The sequence below is a fragment of the Seriola dumerili genome, unplaced genomic scaffold (assembly GCF_002260705.1).
Source record: "Seriola dumerili isolate Sdu_G_001 unplaced genomic scaffold, Sdu_1.0 BDQW01000068.1, whole genome shotgun sequence".
In the NCBI taxonomy this organism is placed as follows: domain Eukaryota; kingdom Metazoa; phylum Chordata; class Actinopteri; order Carangiformes; family Carangidae; genus Seriola; species Seriola dumerili.
The window spans coordinates 9,463,873-9,483,996 of record NW_019174323.1 but is presented as its reverse complement, the minus strand read 5'-3'; the positions used below and the strand labels follow the sequence as shown (position 1 = coordinate 9,483,996).

At 38.9% G+C, this 20,124-nt stretch overlaps 1 protein-coding gene across 1 annotated transcript in view; it reads left to right on the top strand.

The window, feature by feature from the left end:
- brca1 (BRCA1, DNA repair associated) overlaps positions 1–8,294 on the top strand; it is a 41,173-nt gene extending 32,879 nt beyond the window's left edge. Inside the window, exons 22-25 of the mRNA XM_022742325.1 lie at positions 1,465–1,522; positions 4,165–4,238; positions 4,879–4,939; positions 8,044–8,294. Of these exons, the coding sequence (XP_022598046.1) occupies positions 1,465–1,522; positions 4,165–4,238; positions 4,879–4,939; positions 8,044–8,138 (288 nt within the window). The 3' untranslated portion in view covers positions 8,139–8,294. The remainder of the gene's footprint in view (positions 1–1,464; positions 1,523–4,164; positions 4,239–4,878; positions 4,940–8,043) is intronic.
- Positions 8,295–20,124: the final 11,830 nt, after the last annotated feature.

Here is a 20,124-nt window from a genome sequence, read left to right as displayed (position 1 = left end):
GATAAGAAAGGCATTATGAATGTGAAAAAGTATATAAAGAAAGATGAAAGAAATTGAAGAAAGGAAGAAAGAAGTATGGCATAAGGAAGGTAAGGAAAGAAGGAAGTAGGGAAGGAAGAAATAAGCAAATATGGAAGTAAGGAAGGGAGTAGATAAGAAAGGAAGGAGCTAAGGTAGTAAATTTGAATAAGGAAGGTCTTGAACCTCTTTCCTGCTCTTGCACCAGCCTCTTAGCTCAGACCTTGTTGTAGAAAGCTTATCGTAATTTTCCCCCTGGTGTGTGGCCAGCAGGACTGGTTCTGTTGCCACTGAGGGGGAAAATTAGAAATGGCTAGATGTCATGTTGGCCGTATCGCTGCCTTTGAAGAACCTCCACTAATTGAATTAGCTAGTAATTTCAGGCTTATTTAAGTGGCCTCAACACAGCATCGGCACTTTGATGAAGCCAGACAGATTGTCCCGTTCATATTCACTTTCTGTCACCTGCACCGGTGACAAACAGACTTACAGATGAAATGGACAGGGAGTCTGTCACCTGAATGTTGATGTTTAGGAAATCAGTCAGAAATTCTCTCTCTCTCTCTCTCTCTCTCTCTCTCTCTCTCTCTCTCTCTCTCTCTATAGATATATATATATACATATACATATACATATACATATATGTATGTGTGTGTGTTTGTAGGGTTTGGACGTTATCACATCACACACTCTAATACCTCCTGAAGGACATTAGCTGTTGTCTAAATTAAAAATCTGTAACCGAAACCCTTTTTCATCTCACCGAGCACCTCTGGCTAATGATGGCTATGGACGGACAGGGAGGTGTGAGAAATTAGTATTTCTCTCTCCGGCAGCTCGGACATTTATCTTCCAAAACACTAACATCCAATCACACGCTGTATATGAAACTGTGATGTAAGTTGCACATTGCCTTTTTGCAGTTACCATGGTTCAAGGAAACAATTTTACATTCCCATCTAAAGAAAGCTTATTGACCCTCGGTGCAATAAAACAATGTGTCCCCGGTGTCAGACAGGTCGTTTTTCTTTGCGTGCTTAAAGCGTGATATTACCTCGGTGAAAGCGGCTCTGTTTGCTCTGTTCTGTTCGACTTATTCCTGAATTTACGGTATTACAGTGAGAGCGAGGAATTAACAAGGTCCTGAGGTTTTATTTTACTCAGTAAGTGAGGTATACCTGTTATAAATTGGGAGTTACGCTTGGTGAAGTGTTTCAGCTCTACCGGTGTAAGCCTTCAGACAGGTGAAACGTTCAGAAATACACTCAGCCTTAATGGTAGAAGCTATAATGGCCATTCTCAAATAGTGCCACTGAACGTTGTCCAAAGGTTAAATTCACCGAATAACTGGTCTCTCTTGCTTTACTGTAGAGTTTTTGCAGGTAGTTTGGCAGAAATCTGATAATCTGTAGATTATTTTATCCTTACTCTTCTTTTTCTCTTTAGCTGCTCTTGAAGGGCTTCAAGATCTGCTTCCAGGGGCCTTTTACAGACATGACTACAGGTAAATCACATCAACAATGTGACATTTCCAACTCAAAACCTGATGTTTTCAATCTGGAAAAAAATGTTTGACCAAGGAAATTAATTTGACCCTGTTTGAAAGAGTGAAACAAGGACAGTGTCTGTAGATGTTCACCATCTCTCTTTAGCACTATGTCATAGAGTACTGCCGTTCTGAGACTGACATTAATATCTGAGTGTTTTAATAAGTTAAATATGATTCTTAAAAACAGTTTGACATTTGGATAAATGTGCTTATTTCCTTTATTGCCAAGAGTTCGATGAGACGAGTCATCTTGTACTGGTTGTGTCTCACTGCACCCGCCCAAGAAATCACTCCAGCATGTAACTTGCCATAAACCTACAACTCTTTACACTAAGCTAAGCTAACCGTCTGCTGTAGCTTCACTTTTAGCACCCAGAAATAAGAGTTGTGCCGATCTTCTCATCTCACTCTGAGCATGCGAGCAAAAAATGCTGAGCTATTTCTTTGTGTGCATATATTGTGACCAATACCTTATAAGCACTGAGAGAGAAATTTCACAGTTGAAAATAAACTGTGCTTTCTGGTGGCAGTGACACTATTTGTAAATTGTCACTCTAGCCAGGTTCATGTCTAATTCATGAAAAAAATATGTTAAGATTATTTAGAAAGTTTAATTTAGTGGAATTACTTTGGCTAGAATCCACAGTGCACTTTGCAAATGTGATGCGATGCCATTACATTACTCCCTGCTTCATGGAGTGATGTGCTCATGTGTAGCTATTGCGTATGCTATACAAACAGTGTTCATCTTTACATGCCTAGCAGAGAGCTAGTGAAGTGAGCTTTTCAGTTTTTAATTTTTATTTTTTTTCTTTGTCTCAATTGTGTGCCAGCACACGCCTCATGCTATTTGTTGAGCTCTGTAAGTGACAGCACTGCGAGTTGCAGGGAGGCATGTGAAGTGTTGAGTTTTAACGAGGTGATGAGAAACTTGAAAATAGAAAAGAAAGAAAAAAATAATAATCTGCCATCACGTAGTTCTGAAGTTTAACTCTTTATACCATACAGTGTATGCAATGAGAGGCTAAGATTGCTCAATAGGCTCAGTTATTGTCAGATATATCATAAAATATCTGTCATCCACATGGTAGGCGTCTCAGATTCCCTCTCTGAAGCTCATTCTTGTTTGGTTTCCTGTTTCTCTAAGAAATGCATCACTCAGACACCACAGGAATTGTAACAACTAGATAATGTTTCTGATTATTAAAGGATGTTTACTCTTTCATGTCTTTCAAAGAAAAGACTGTTATTTCATAGTATTGTTTCCTTATTCCAGCTGCTGTCCACTGTTCAGTTTTCTCAATTAAGAATAACTTTTTCTTAACCTCACTTGTGCAGTTTTATTGATCTGTGTCCTGCAGGCCCCTGATAGACTTTCCGCTATAAAGAAAAAAACTGATAATAAAAAGAAGGATGGTTAAAGTAGCTCATACAGGTTTTGACTGACATAGAGAACAGCTTGAAACCTGTGCTGTTTTTTAACCTCTGTCGTTTCAGCACCGGAGAACAATGTCAAGTGATTTCAGCATGTGGGTGGATTGAATACGGACTTGTGGTGTGGTGTTGTCATATAACGCAGCGGTTGCTATGGTGTCGGTTAGCTGCCTGGAGGTTATTTTTTGAAAAGAAAGTGGAAATGAGCTTTCAGTTGTGGCCAAAGTGCTTGTGTAGTTCTCCTCTATTAAAAATTGGTGTAAATACGCTGGTCCCCCAGTTTCTGCACGAGCCTATTTTTTGAGCTTTGGTCCAAATGATTAAACTGGTGATGACCTCCAAGTTCAAGATGGAGAGGAGTTTAGTTGCCCTTCATACATTTTACTTTTTGCTTCACCCTTCCAACATGGATGAATGGACAGATAGATCATGGTTGAAGGTCTCAGGGGGCACGTTGCTTAAAAACCCACAAGGCAGCGTTCTTTAGTTTCCTTCTTCCTGGGGCTCTTAGAGTGCTCCTGCAGCATCCTCCTGCTGACTGCTGGATCGATGAAGCTTTGCTAATGGGTTGACATCTGCTAGCTTGCGTGAGGAGCCTAAAGACTTTCTTTTACATGGCACAAACATTTGGATGAAGTCTGTTTTCTTCAGCCTAAGAGGATTTCATCCATTATTTAATTGCTCAAGTTTGTGTATGTTAGATGAGGTTATCTTCAGCGTATACCACGTGTTGAGCATGTTTAACCTAATAAACAAGAGAAGCTGATGATTTTCTTTTTTTCTTTTTTTTTTTTTGAAGGTGTTTGGTGTTTGCTATGATATGGTGGAATATGAACACGTTTTCCTAAACCACGTTAAATGTGCGATGACTGATCAAGTGAGATGTGCATATTGATTGAGTGGAGACTGAAATATTGATCTGTGTTTTCCGTCCCTCTGATCAAAGGAAGTCTGAGCTTGAAATATATCTGCTCTGTATCCCCGCAGGCTTAAAGGGGTGAGAGTAGAAAGAATGAAATTTAGGTGTGACTGCTTATCAATTCTCAAACAGAGTCCCCCCAAAAAAAAGTCATCACTTGTGTGTGTGTGTGTGTGTGTGTGTGTGTGTGTGTGTGTGTGTGTGTGTGTGTGTGTGTGTGTGTGTGTGTGTGTGTTTATCCTAGATGAAATGGGGTGGATGGTGGAGCTCTGTGGAGCAGCTGTCATTAAAGATCCACTTCTCCTCGACAGTAAACAGGTACGAGTGTCAAGCCTCTTCCACTTGAAAAAATAATAAACTCAAAAAAAAGTCACTGTTATTGCCTTCCTGTTGGTCAGTATCATTTTAAAAAAGCTGAACTGCAGCGATGATTGTTTTAAAATCTAATCAGCTGTATTTTAGAGTTTTCATGTGAGCAATTACCACAGCTATCAGCCAGGTCCTCTTTTCTCATTATTATATTCAGGTTTTTCCCTCATTCCTGTACATGATGTTTCATTTTTAATGAATCCGGTTCATTTATGATTCCTATGACTCATGTATTGCAAGCAAAATAGGGAAACTATTACCTGCAGGGATTAGGGGGCACTCAGTAAGGTGTATGACTCTGTCTCCTAGGTATGATTTTATTTTTTAAAAATAGCACATTGATTCAGTGTTGTTTAGCAAATGTCACACTCTAAAAATACCTAGATCCAATAACCACCACTGCTTAATCACAGATTGTTAAACCAGCAAGTTTCCGCCAAGATACTTTATGTTGCTAACAGATAATCTGGCAGACATGGGTGAAAATATCATTTCTTTTGAATATGGTAGGCTATAAGTATATACGTTCTACTTATTGCTAATTTTGTAATTCTGAACTGGACCTCATTTCTGTCTCTTTATTATACAGAAGTCCCATCATCTGGTCATTGTACAGCCTGGATTAGAGTCATCGTCGTCCACATACAGCAGTGAGTCTTATCTGAAAATTACATTTCATTTTCACCTACTACTTTTATACCAGACCACTAAATCTTGTAGTTATTCTCACTTAATCTTTCTTTCTCTCTCTCTCTCTCTCTCTCACACACACACACATACACACATACACATACAGTGTTCATAAAGATAGAGATTAGATTTACAGCAGCAGCAGGAGCTGGTTAAATAATTCATTCATGGTTTCATCTGGGGGTTCAAACCTGGCTCAGGAGTTGACCTATGGAGATTCAGAGCCTCGAAGCAAAGTTATCTGTAAACTTTGTCCGGCAACAGTCGGCACTTCTGGAGGAAATACAACAAATGTATTCAACCACCTTAAAATTAAGCATCCGAAGGAACATGCCAAGAGGATTTACTCAGGCTGGTACAACCCCACTCATCTGTATCTTACAAGGTCCTAAAACATATACAGTTATCATTGACTGATGCATTAATCAGTTGCCATAGATTAAGTAAGTTTACAGAGAAAATTAGTCACTACTGAGAGTACATGTTGTCAAAATAAAGACAGTTTTTCTTTTTATATCAGAAACACAGGGGAGTCTGATTTTTTTAATTAACTCTCAAAATAATTGAGACAAATAGTTAGTTAGGTAGCTCCAGTTTGTTGTGTCCAGCCCTTAAAAAGTGATTTTCTCATTTTTGTAGGTTTTTCTTACATGAAAGAAAAATGTAACTAAACATTTGTCATGATATGGGGACAAAAAAAGAATTGCTTTACAAATGAATGTTTTAACAGGAGCTAACTTGTTAGCTATCATAGCCAGTGCTAGCCAGCAAGCATAGCCAGACTGTGTTCATTAGCTTGTATCTGCTGATGCCTGATAAGACCTTCTGTCTTCGAAAAGGATAGACCTTAAACATTTATTATTATGAATTAGAAAAGTGGTTGAACTTTTGAGCATAATTCTGTTTAGGATGCTCCAGTCTGTCTGAGGAAACAACATCTAGTAATTGTAACACCTATTTTTTCTGTTGCTCAACAAAATTTAATGTGGGCAGTGCTTCACCGGTCTGGATCCAGGCTAGCGCTAGCTTTACATTGAAATTTTACATATTCCTGGACTGCCATTGAACATTAAAGTAAAAATAAATAAAAATAAAAAACTCATTCACTTGTTTGTCATTATACCACATTATTTATTATCATTTCACAAAATTTTCTGGTGTGTGTTATAAAAACTAAAAAAGATTTCCTTTTTTGAAAAGGGCTGTTTAGGGGAAAGTTTTGGGTTAAAGTCAGTAAATTTGTGAGTACATATTAAGTAAATGAAACATCAATTTACTGTATTGATGACTGATTGAAATATATTTTAGTGTCAGTTTTCTTACCTGAATACACTGTAGTGAATAGACGGTCCTCACAAGCCTAGATGTTCTGGCTGGCATACATCTGTGCACCTGTCTGTTCATTAGTCCGCAGATTTCAGTGCGTTTGTGTCTGTGTGAGGACCAGTTGGAGGGTGACAGAACGGTGAAATGGCAGACGCTGCCAGCCAAAATGAGACAGTTTCCCAACAAGAGCAAGGGGAGTGACTTGCCAGGAAAGCGAGTGTGAAGGAAGTTAGGCAGCAGAAGAGAAAATGTCAGATTGGAGCGGGGGGAAATGTCAAAACAAGTTGGCCACAGAAGAGAGAGGCTGCCATAGCATGAGGACAGCTGACAGTTTGAAACAGAGATGGAGCAAGTGGCTCTGAGTCCTCCCTCCTCCTGGCATCCTAATTTGCACTGCTGCATATTTAATGCAGCTTTTCCTCTTCCATGTCCTCTGGCACTCATAGCCCAGGTAATGGAGGAGCCCCTCCACCCTCCCCTTCTCTATCCCCCTTTATCCTCTTCTTCTGCACCATTGATTGAAATCACACACATCTCTCTTTCTCTCAACCATCCTCTGATGTAATGGAAATGTGTGAGTATCTGTGCACACACGCCATTGGTGTTGATTGTGTTTTATAAGAGTTCTGGACTTGTTAGTTCAGGTTTTTCCCTTAAAGGAATATGCTGTGTTTGAATTATGTTCAGATTGGTTGATTAAGTCTGCTAATTATCTTTAATTATGTCTCTGTCAGTGATCTTTCATTATCTGCATTGATAATCATACAGGTATATCTTTCTTTTAGATTAGTAATATAAACATAAAAGAAAAAGGTCATATCTTACTGTATATTAGTTTTTTGTCAAAAAGGAATCCCATTAAAGACCCAAATCAACGATAAAATTGATTCTGCGAACAAGTGTTGCCTGTGTAGCCAGAGCTTATTGCTTTGTGAAATTGTTTTTAAATAATTTTTGGGGCATTTTTATGCCTTCATTAAGGCAGCAACAGTAGAGACGCAGCAGGAAATGAGGGAGAACATCAAGGTTCCCAGCTTGAGTTGAACTGGGGATGTTGTGGTGCGTGGTCGTCATCTTAAGCCACAGTTTTGACCTATTCTTGTCCAAAACCAATGACAAAACATGAGCCACACTGTTGCATTGGCTTACATGTTCCCACTTTGATCTTGAGTCAATGCTAAATACACCATTTTAGTCTCATAAATACTCAACAGGCAACCATAGTGTATTAATCCACTGCTGAAAACAGCCCCAGATAAATGCACCGTTTACTCCTGTTTGAGTGAAAACAACAGCACTCATCTGTTTTAGGAAATTACTTACCCTATTTAAAAAATGAAACTAATCATTTGTTACCCGTTTTTACAGTTTTACATCTTCAGTAGAACTGATGGGCTTGGGCTGAGAGCCACTGGCAGAGTAGGGAAGTCAGAAATGGTATTTGTTGACAATAAGAAATATACAACATAATTACCAGAATTTTCCTTTAGTTTTAACAGAGGAAGATTGTAAGAGTCTGCACATGAGGAATACTGACATACTGTTGGTACTGCTCAGCTCTGAATATCACATGAGAGCTGAAGTATTTAACAGCTGAAAACACAAACACTGTTTGATGCAAAGTGATCTGCTCCAACCTTGCACCAACACAAGAATCCTGTTCTTATAGATGTTGTTTTTGTTCACGCTTATGATTCTTTCATTCTTAGATGTGCTTAATACATTATCCACCCCACAGGTCTCTCCAGACAAGCCACTGTTGTGACACGCGGCTGGCTCTTGGATACAGTTGCAACCTACACCCTCCAAAACTTCAAAAGCTACTCAACATGAGCTGAGGGACCCAGTGCATTATAACCACCCACAGCCATGGGTTTTCTTCTCATGGTCTTTTTTATAAATTCAGTGTTTGTTTTTTTTTGTTATGTGTAATGCTGTCACTATACTGTCATCTGTTTCATTAATAAGCTGAAAGCTCTGTGTGTTGTATGTGCATGACACAATATATATAAAGTTTATAAACAGAAGATGTTTGAATTGAGTCTTTTTCTTTTTGTTTGAATTGCACTGGTATTAGTGCACACATAAATATAACATTGATACCCACAATAACTAGTAACCTAAGTAACCTCCCTTGGCATCCAAATTAATTAAATGCTACACTCAAAGTTAAGTTGACGTTGTCATTGTGATCAATATCATCCTTGGGGGTTTCAGAGAGAACAATTTACGGTATTTAGTACTTGATGTCTCCTGTCAGGTTTAATGTATTTTAATAAGCTCTTGTCATCCCTGTTCTCCAATGTTCCCACTGATGTTCCATGGTTCTGCAACTGTTTGCAAATCCCTAGTGTAATACCAGCTTTCTAGCTTTCCTGAACATCGCCTGTATGCTGTAACATGTTCTGCACAGAGTTTTCATAAATTATTCTACAACCAGCGTGTGGGAATAAAATGACAGGGAAGAGATTTATAGGAATGGGCCATATGAGGGCACAAAATGACCCCCCTTATGTGTACAAGATTTTATGTAATCTCAAGAAGATAAAAGTGCATGTCAGATAAGGCCACATTAAAGTATTGCTTTAGAACATCATGCAGCTGTAACACTTGGGTGTGTAGGGTGGTTTTTAGGTAAAAGGTAAAATGGGTCAGAGCAGATTGAAATCCTCCTTAATTATAATGTGATGGTGCTGTAATTTGGGCTGCTAATAAAGATTGTTTTCATTATTGATTAATCTGCTAATTATTTCCTTGATTAATCTGGTCAATAAAATGTCAAAATTGGACACAGTCCCTCTAAAGTCCAATATGATGTCTAAATGAGATTTTAAACAACAATACAGCAGCAAGCCACTATTTTCTATGTGAAGATATAGAAGTAATGGCGTGCTGAGCATAGAACCACCCCTCTGTATGGTTGTGATCTTGTGATCCAGCTTTTCTGTTCTTTGTTTTGGTAGCTGGTTTGGCAGCACATGCATGTTAGTGCATGTACGTGTGCATGATAGTGCAGGAGTCCCTCACTGTTAAACTGACCCTCCACACAGAGGCACCGCCCACAGGTGAGATGGCACAGTGCAGCATGCAGTACTCAGGAGAATGCAACCTTCCAGAATTTCCTCCACTGTTTAAAAAGGCCTCGGACCAAGAAAGAGATAAGTTAGCACAGGTTATCTGCCATGGCGACTTCTGGCTCAAATCCTGGTTAAAACATCTGTAAACATTTTACTGGCACCGTCAATGTCATTTGTGCCGCCAGCTGAATTTCTTTCTGGCTCCAACTTTGAACTGTCTTTACCAAGATGGAGAACACTAGGAGCTGCCAAAGGCCCCCAGTGTGACTCGGAACTGGCTTCTCTTCTCCTCAACTGTAAGTAACTTGGTTGCTACTTAATTTTACGTCTGTTTTCATTAGTGACCGGCTACATAAGGTACAGTTACGTTAGCTAACTTGCTGTTACTGATATTATGAATGTGCTGGCAAACGTTGCTACCGCTAGCTAGCTTACTGCCGGCATTGCTGTGGAGCATATCACGGCAATACTGTGGGCTAACGGTTGTGTCTTGATTGTTTCTTGTTACTGTTACACGTTCACTTTATTCGGTTGTGTTTCTTGATGTGTTTAGTGTCCGCTTCACTGGGCTTTGTACCACTTTGCTGACCGACAAAGTAAAAAGGAAGGAAGGGTTGTGGTCCACGAAGTATTTGTAGTGGTCTGGATGCTGGTGGTCTAGTGTGAAATCTAGTGACAGTAACGATCACTTACAGAACCTTTTACTTGCGTTGTCCTACCAACAACCTAAAACCCAGAGATATTCCGTTTGCTATCACATACAATAAAGAACAGCTGAAAATGGGAAATAAACATTTTAATCATTATCAAAGTAGCTTTATTTTTTTTCTGATTGACTAGTTTAGTATTCAATTTATTATTTAGGGTCTAGTTGAAATTTTAGGTTGCGATCAGCACCAATTTATGCTGTGATTTTGCGTGTGCTCTCACTATGTGGATGAGGTAATTACATGTGTAATGTCTGCCCACTAATGGAATAAGACAGAGCCCCTACTTTACTCCTACTCTACTCTCACATTACGCCCCCTACGAATATGCAGGGGCACTAAAACCAAACAAATTTATCAGCTTTGAGTGCCATTGCCAAGTTTTACATCTTTAGTGTGAACTAAACTATGCTTTATCAGACTTGGCTCACTAATAACATTAAGTTTAACAGTTTAATGTTGTTAGTATCCCAGATGTACTCAAACGAACAAACTGAATTTCACTACTGCAGTAAATGAAACTTCTTGACCCAACCCTATTTACAAGGCCACATTCTTACCTGTTCTGAGTAACATAAAACACAGAGACATAAAACATTTCCTAACCAATTGTTGCTAAATCCACATGCTGTTGTCAAATGTTAAAAGCAAACAAGAAATGTGGGGAAAATACTTTTATATAACAATTGATATTTTCTATACTTTCATGCTCATAAAGTGTTCTAGTTTTTGGAAAGCAAAACAAAACAAACACTTTAGGTTTATCACATATCCACTTTCATTAATATGTGACTCCTCCTGCTTTTAAAATATAAGTAAGAAACCAGTGGCTGCCTATGTAGTTTTGATTGTAGTGTCTTGCCATTCCTTGCATTTATTTCACCAACAAAAATATATATTTCACTCTAACAAAATGCTGAATGCAGCACCGATATAGTTCTGAGGAGACAGAAGCTTTACTGTCTTTGCCTCATCCAACCCTCTGTTTTTACTCTTGCATCACCAGCTCCCTATCCACCTCTGTCTTCTGTATTTTATTGGAGGATCATTTTCCAGGGGCAAGATTCGGCATCACTTAAAATGGGGAATTCAAGCTCTCTGACATTGTGTAGTAATGTCAGCAAATTCCAGCCTCATAATGTATGAGCAGATTTCATTATACACAGTGTTTGTAGTGATAATAAAGTGTTGTTAGTTGTCTGTGTATAGCAAAATAGGACTCTATGACTATGACTAAAGACTGTTAGTCAGCTTACGAGGTGCTGGTAGGCCGATTTTGTTACCTTCAGATAGAGCCCGGCTAACTGTGACCCTGTTTCCGTTCGTGCTAAGCTAACCATCTGCTGGCTCCAACTTCATACTAACTGGACAGATCCCAAAATGTCAAAGTATTCGTTTAAGTTTCTAAACTCTACTTGGCACTCTGTTTCATTCATAAGCTCAGGTCTTCTCTCTCGCATTCATGAAAAATGAGACCATGTACAATGTGTAGACAACATTTCATATAAGGAAAACATACCGCCTTAATAATGTATGTTTCTACTTATAGCACTAGGTCAAGGTCCCTTAGGAGATGTTGGTGATCTGCACAGTGTTGACTGTAATCCATGCAATAACCAGAATGAATGTTGTGGGGGAAATTGTATCTACATGAAACATCACCCATTGAAACAACATGAAAATGAGTGAGTAATGTTTGAAGGGCAGAGACGTAGTAGAAAAGAAACATTCTGCCCCTGCAGCCACGCTCAACTTTTCTAGCAGAATGAGCTTGGAACAATTATGCCTTTAGGGGATGAGTCTACTTGAATGACTGAACCCTATATCAACCTTTTATATAGATGTCGGCTTGAAGGCCAAAGGGATGATTATAACCTCCTATATTTTGCTAGAAGAGTTTTTTTAGTGCTGAAGGATGGATACGTAATAAGGTTACTAAGGTGGGGTAATTTTACATGCTAAAATTTACGTCCAGACTCATTAACACATTAGACAGACTCTCTTCTTTAACTACAGAACTTCTTTATATAAATTCATAAGCCCAGTTTAAAGAATACCATGGGAACATTATTTTAATTTTTCCATAAATTAATGGCGATTAATAGCAATTTGTGTCTGTGAAATTTGGTTGAAGGATAAATACAAATGCTGGACTCAGTGTCATTCATCGCTATAACAACAACAGATATCAAAAACCAGGTGGCTAAGGAGCCCACACAAAACAGTAATGTCAGCACGCTTGCTCTGAGGCCTTTTAAATGCCAGATGTGCCGTGCCAGACGCCAGAGTGCCAGGACGTTGTTTTCCTCTAGTCAGCTGATTTTTTTTTTTTTTTTTTTCATTGCAGAGCTGCAGCGGAGCGTACATTCAGCTCAGTTACTCTTTATGAGAGATGTGGTTACAGCTTGATACAGAACAGAAGCTCACAATGCAACACTGTTTGCTTTCTTTTACTACACAATTAAGTAAATGGTTACGATGAGTGAAATGACTTTTGATAGTTTAAATTCCAGTCCTGTTCCTCAACTGTCAGGTGACTAAAAGATGATTTTCCAGCACATCAGCAATAAATTAAATTGATGTCTAACAGTAAATGTAATACAATGCCAACATACTGATTTGAAGGCTCTAGTTGAAAATTCTGGGCAATGCCAACGTTATTAAAATTCATCCTGAGGGGAATGTAAAAGTGTGTACCAAATTTTCAACATGGCAAATGATGTGATAGTTGTCGAGACATTAACTTCGACCTGCTGTTTGCACAAGGTCAAAGTCTTTTAGGGTGCATCCTCAGGGCACCATGAATGTCTGTTTCAAAATTCATGGCAATCCATTCAATAGTTGCTGAGACATTTCACTAAAAAACAAAAATGTGAACTTCATGATGGAGCTAGAGAAAAGGTCAGTGTCAGTAGGATTCATCCTCTAGGGGGGAAAAAGTAGTAGACTGACTGATGGACGTGCCACTAGCATGGATAAAAATATAATCTAAAACTTTTTTTGTGATGTTTTAGTCAGTTGAGAAAGTCAGCCCATTAAAATCACAACTGGGTGGTCCAAAAAGAGTGTCACTATGTCATTAATCACTGAGGTTATTTTCGGAATAAGGAATAGGGAATAACCAATTTAAATATAATTTATTAGTCACAAGGTGTAGTTTCTCTGTGTAAAGACAGTTCTGTGTTAGAGCCTTTAACTCTAACTGAGTTATGGCTGTATGTGTGAATTGGTCTTTGTGTAAAAAGTAGGCTGCTTGTTACATGTCTGGAGTTGTTGAGTCTTAATGCTTAAGCATTGTCTGGGGTATCCCATCGTGGGAGATATTTCTGTTCATGCGTTACGCAGGGGAAATTAGCACAGACCAATCTGCTTGGCCATCTGGAATGTTTCATTGTGCTTATTTGTTTGTGAAGCTGCACATCTGTGTGTATGTGTGTGTGTATGCAAACATGTACAAGCAGATTGGCATTTTCTTCAATACTTGAGGGCAGTCGCTCACCCCGCAGCTAAATTCAACATAAGCAGAGTGATTGTTTTTTTACAGTGACAGTTTGCTTTGGACTGTTCTGCACCTCCTACAAGAGCTAAAACAACTGCCATAAACTGTGTTACGAGGGAAGCTACAAGGGCAGGCCCACTGGAGAGACCCAGATGTCGTGTTGTCATTTAGCATGGCAGCCGACTCTTCACGCAAAAATGCCAAGCATGCCCTGGTTCTAGCATCTCTAGTGTGAAGATTTGCTGCTTTTCTTTATCTTTTGTGATAGGAAGCTGAATGAAATTTTTCAGACAGTCAAGCATACATGCAAAGCTTTTAATTGAGCTTTGGGAAATTGTGATTTGCATTTCTCACTTTTTTTTTTTCTTTTTTTTTACTTTTTAAAGGCCAGAAGATTAATCAAACAACTTAAAATATATAATAGTCAGATTGATTGATAATGGAAATAATCATTTGTTGCAGCCCTACATTCCAACTTTTATTTTCTTGTTTGTGATGTGTCACAAACTGCAGTTTATTTTTATGTTAGGGTCATCCTGGGTTAGTAAACAGACCCCATGACAGACTTTACTCTGTACCCATATCTGTTTCCCACAATGTCAAAAAAATAGTGTAACAACATGAAAAACTAACAGATACAAAGAAGCCAGCTGTGTTGGACACAAGTTTGATCAGAAGACTGAATCAAGATGTGATTTAAGTCCTGAAGATGAGCCAATAGATTAAATTTAACCACTGACACAGACATTGTTGCCAAAGTAAAAAGACTGTGTGTCCAAATAAGATTGTAGTCCCGACTGTCATGCGTCTGTATTGGCTATTGACTAATTTAGCTATTTTCAGATACTGAAGTTTTAAGATGTTCGTGTGCACATTATAAACACCATGTCAGCTCTCTGTAGTCAAGTAGCTTTGAATAATGAGTGCACTTGTCCATTATGACCCTTGCTGCTCTGACACTTTGCGGCTGTGATCCTCATTACTTGCTGGCCTGAAGCCTCCAGGAGTATTTTAACAGCATTTTGGTCGCACCCTTGGCTGTAACCACAACGCTGTCTACAAGTGTCTCTTCAACAAAGTACTTAAAGCCGGGTCATGAACAGGGAAACTATTTAGAAAAACTAACCGGTTTGGTTTCCTTGCAAAAACAAGTCCACACTGCCTCCAAAACTTTCTCCCTTGCGCAAAGATGGACGTTGATGTTACATAGTTGGGAGAAATTGTTGTTTTTTTGTTTTTTTTTTAAATGTCAGGCCCTCCAGTATGAGCTTTGTTTACTCCTAGTTAAATTTGCAAGAGTTCCACCGTAATAAAAATCCAATTTCAGACATGCCGCCTTTTTTATTTTGCGTGTGTGTGTGTGTGTGTGTGTGTGTGTGTGTGTGTGCGTACCATACACAAGCTTGTATGTGCGGATGCATTTTGTTTTGTGTACGTCCTTTCCCCAGCCCTGACTCCACAAATTTGCCGCCTTCATTGTTGCGCAGAGAAAACAGGAGGAGAAGCCCTACCCCTCATGGACACAGGGCACATATATTTTTAATCTGCTCAATTTTACATACTGTTTAAATGGGTCTTAAATTTTTAATGACTCACTCTCTCCCTCTGACACGGCAACCATTATCCTGGTATTACTATTGTGTTGCTTGTATTGGGTGGTTGATGCCTGTTGCCGGTCCTATTTCACTGAATTTCCTTTCCTTGTGATGTTAAAAGCGGGAATTCGAGCAAAACTGAACTGATAATAGAGCAATCCTGTCGGCCATCTTCCACCCTCGGAGCATTAGGCAGTAGTTTTATGGCTATAGATACTGTGCAAGCAGGAAGAGCATTAAAGATGCAGAAGGGTTGAGCCTCGGTGGTCACTGATCAGTGCTACTTTATAGTGGAATTAAAATGAAAAATGGACCCCCTGCAAAGTGTGTTTGTATCAAGATAATGGTGCATATAATAATAATGCGGTTAAAGCAGTACATCTAGATAGATTCCTTTCTCACTCGAAAGTGCGCAAACAAACTTCCATCCTTTTTGCAGCAAAACCATGATGTATTTTAAATGTTAAAATTACTATAATTACATTCAAAATTTACACATGACCGTGTATGACTTCACATTATTTTACATGTGGCTGGCTTATCTCCCAAGGGGTTTTTAATGCAGGTGTTGTAGCTTCCCTGTAACACATTCATTTCACATCCCAGGTAAATGCTCTGTGATTAGACGGTTGGATTGGAAAACAGAAAGGCTCTGTATCATGAGGCACAAGACAAAGAACCGCTCGTCTAGTTGGACGGCTTTACCTGAGCCTGTGTCCCAACCATAAGCATAAAGAGAATTTGCCCCCCGGAGAAATAAGACACAAATTGATTAGGTACATTCAAGGGCCTTCATTTTAAAGATGATTCTGCGAATTTCATGCATGAGTTAGAAAGTTAAAAGACATCTGCTGCATGTAAGCAGACTGTTATGGAACGCTTGTATTAGCCTGGGACACCATTTTGTTGGGATTGCTGTTAGATTACCTTGAAAGTAAAGAATGTTCAGTATCTCTATATTCTTTACTTGTCTGATTTTTCTGTCTCGCTCAGCTGCCTGTTTATTTGGTGCACCTACAGCAGCTGACACTGATGCAGTCAAATGCAACAGTCCTGGAACAAATCCTCCTTCATGAAGGCTGTAATGTTCAGTGTTTGTTGAAACTGTTTCAGAGGGGTGTTGATTCAGCTATGGTTATTTTGTGAGTTTGTGTTGCTGTTAAACTGTTATGCTTTTGAAAGAGAGGTGTTTCTGTTATAAGCCCACCATCAGTGATATAACCTCCAAAATAACCTACGTTCATGGGGCATACATCTCTACTTGCCTTGCTGGTATTTTCAGTCAAATATCTACATGCTGCCTCAAACTAAATCTCACCTGAGGCATGCAGCGTTTTTAGGCATGCTAGCGGCATGGTTCTATGGATGGCAATGTCGATCGTACAGAGATTCATGTTTCCCAGGGAAAGAGTTACTGACCTTAATGACCCCCTGACTTTTTCTCTAGCTGTCAAATTGTGACTCATTTTGCAGGTATTTTGTTATAAACCAAAAGCATTGGACAAATGAACATTTTGACCTGTTGTCGGTGTTAGATAAAAAGTTAAAGAACATGAATGTCCTTACCGAATTTCATTGCAATCATGCACAATCGTGCACGTCTTTGAAAAGTGTCATGACAATCCATCAAATAGTTGTTAAGATATTTCAGTCTGAACCAAAGTGGTGGACCGACAGACCAACATTGCCATCCATACAGGCATGCTGCTAGCCTTGCTAAAAACTACAGCCTAGTATCTCCAGGGCTTGGTCCAGCCGATGTTCAGCACTCTACCACTGCTGGTACATTTTTTAAAATTGTCTGACAGTAGACAGTGAAGTGATGTCACTTTGTTGACTAAAAACCCTTCAAGACATACATCACATTAGCTTTTTGTGAGTTGCACTTTGTTCTCTCTTTTATCCTACTCTTCAGTTTACTCTTGCATTGAACCCATTCTGCTTCTTCATACATGTTGTATTTTCTTCCTTCCTTTTACACCTGTTATTTATACAGTCAGGTTTTCAAGGACTCACTGCTGGTTGCTTTTATGCAGGAACTGCATCATATTCTACTCACTGCTAGTTCCTCTGGCTGAGAGTGTTAGATGAATGTGAAAAACTGACCACTGTAAAACACACTTGGCTGTACTCTGGTTATGATACCTATACGCCGTAACATTACCTGTAATATCAAGATGAAATGTATACCTCGGGGGTACTCTGGTTTTTCATAAAGGAAACATTGGTGTCTAATGGGCCTTTTCTCTCTTTGGTCTTCAGTCTCATACCTTCTGGGCCATTTTGAGTTCATTTCTCCCACATACCTACTTATGTGGGCTGCTTTTCTCACAAAGATCGCCTCGACTAAATGGGAAGCATCTGACAATTGATGAAAGATTGTTTCCATTAATACACCAGAAAGCTTTAGCTACAGTATGCTCTGCACTTGCCTCAATATTTGGCTTTTTAGTGGAATGTCACTGAGCCAGGTGAGGCTGCAAGGACAAGGGGGTTGAGTGTACTGTCTGTTTGCTCACTTCACCCAAAGGCTAGAAAGACAGTGACATCTTTCACATTCTCTGCAGCATCAACAAACATCTCTTCCATCAAAGCAGAGGCTGACCCAGTGCCTGAGGCAAAGGTCTTTGGGGCCTGCAGATTTCTCCCCTTTCTTGACCTTACTGATCCTTCAAAGGAACTGCAACTGGTATGTAGAATTAAAGTGCAGAGTATCAGAGATGTAAGTTGAAAAATCAAGCATAATAAGATTCTCTTATCTCAGTACAGCTAGCCAGAGGGCTTATTCTTTCTATGATAATGATAATAGAAAACATGACTTTGTATGTGGATAATAAACTCATTTTAATTCACCATATTCAGAATTCATCATCATTATCCATCAGTTTGACCAGTTATTATTAACTGCCACTAGCACTTGAGATTAAATTACTATGCAGATGTTATCATGTTCTGTATATATGCCGGATTGTTGTTGCCATCTGTGCAGATGTCCTCTCCCTTCTGACTGGAGCTCTGCCCTGGTCTCGCCTTGGGCGTGTGGTGCGACCTCGCGCTCCCTGCATGGCAACATGGCAGTGATGCTGTGAAATGTCACTTTGCCATTGCTCACAGAGGCAGCGAGTTGCTGCAGGGCCTCATCCATGGTGGTGGGAAACAAATGAAACAAGAGTCACAGTTAAAGGTCAAACTACAAGGCTCATGAATACAGTCCAGAACAGCTATATATTCATTTTTAATGTGAGTGGAATATATTCATATATGGTGTTGCTGAATAGATGTTAAGTAAAATAATGCTAGTATGAAAATGAACATTTTGATTATACCACTGACAAATGTTGACTGGTTTTTGTGAAAATCAGAAAGACAGAAGTGCAAACCAAACTCTTTTGAAAAAGAGTGCATTCTCTCACCATGTCATTTCAGCAAAGAAAATATGTGAACTATATCAGTTCTAGCACAATGTATACAATGTATTAGAGCTGCCCCCCTTAAAAAGCAATCACTCCAGTAATCCTCTGGACTGTAAAGGACGATAGGTCAGGACAGATCATTCACAGAGATGGCATATACTTCCAGCTACAGCTTTTCCTTGTATTATAAGCTCATAGAGATATAAAACTCTGCACGACTGAGATAAAGTAACCTTGATAATTCTACTGCATCTTATAAATAGGCTATTTGGAAGTTGCTATTATAACTAGCCTGGTGAGAATGATTGAGTCAAAATATAATTAACCTCCCTGCTTTCTGAATTCACACTAATTTATTGGGGTTTAGCAGCCTCCCTTGTTTTCCGAGAATTACAATTCTGAACCTTTTATTTAAAAAAAAAAAAAAAAAAAAAAAAAAAAAAACTCCTAACCTACTGCCACCATTAAAAAGCCACTGAACTTATTTTGTATTGTACACCTGTAACATTTGCAGACAATCATACCCTCTGGAGCCACAAAGGGTTTTATACAACTTTTTATGTGCAAACAGACTTTGATGTGTGAAATCAATGTAGTTCCCCTTTACAGTCCAATAACTTCAGGTTGGACAGTTGATATTTTAATTAGTGTACAATGACTTGACAATGACTATTACAAAGGACTTACTTTACATTTCTTGTTTGTTGGTTGATCGGCCCAACACTTTGGTCTAGACTGAAATGTCTCAGCTTGACTTGCATACATTCGTGATCCCTGGAGGATGAATTGTTAACTTTGGTGATAGCTTAATATTTCCTCAGGTATTTATGACCAAATACCTGGAAATCTCAGAGCCTTAGCTGTACTTCATGCTAAATACTAAACCCCTACACTAAGATCTTGAACATGGTAAATTACCTGCTCCATCAGCTTCTTATTGTGATCATTGTGAGCATGTTAGCATACTAACAGGAGCATTTAGCTAACAGCACTGTTGTACCTAAGTACAGCCTCACAAACCTGCTAATGGCTGTAGACTCTTAGAATTGTGAAAAAAAGAGGGGGGGTTGTATGGTTATATGCTGTTAAATTCATTCTTGATCGTGATAATAATGATTTTGTCTTGAGTTGTAGCGAACAGGCTACGTTCTGCATCTGGTAGATTTATGTCTTTGTGTATTTTTTTTTCTCAGCCAAGTTTCTATTTGCTGTTACTTTTTCTGTGCGGTTGATTCGATTTGGAAATCTTTTTCTAGTGTAAAATTCTATCTTCCCCAAGATACAGAAGGAACTTTTTCAAAGAGAAATGTTCGTGTCGTCCTGAGACAAAATGTTCAGAGGTAGAAACTACACTGTGCTCTTTGCTCCAGTGAACTGAGATGCACTGAGAGAAATTCTGGCCAAGACTAAAGTAGAATGAATCAAAGATCTCCCATTTATACCCTTAACTTTTCTAAGCATAATTATTCAAGAGAAAGGCAAAATCAGTTAAATTAATAACTTATATATTAAAAATGTTCCACCACTC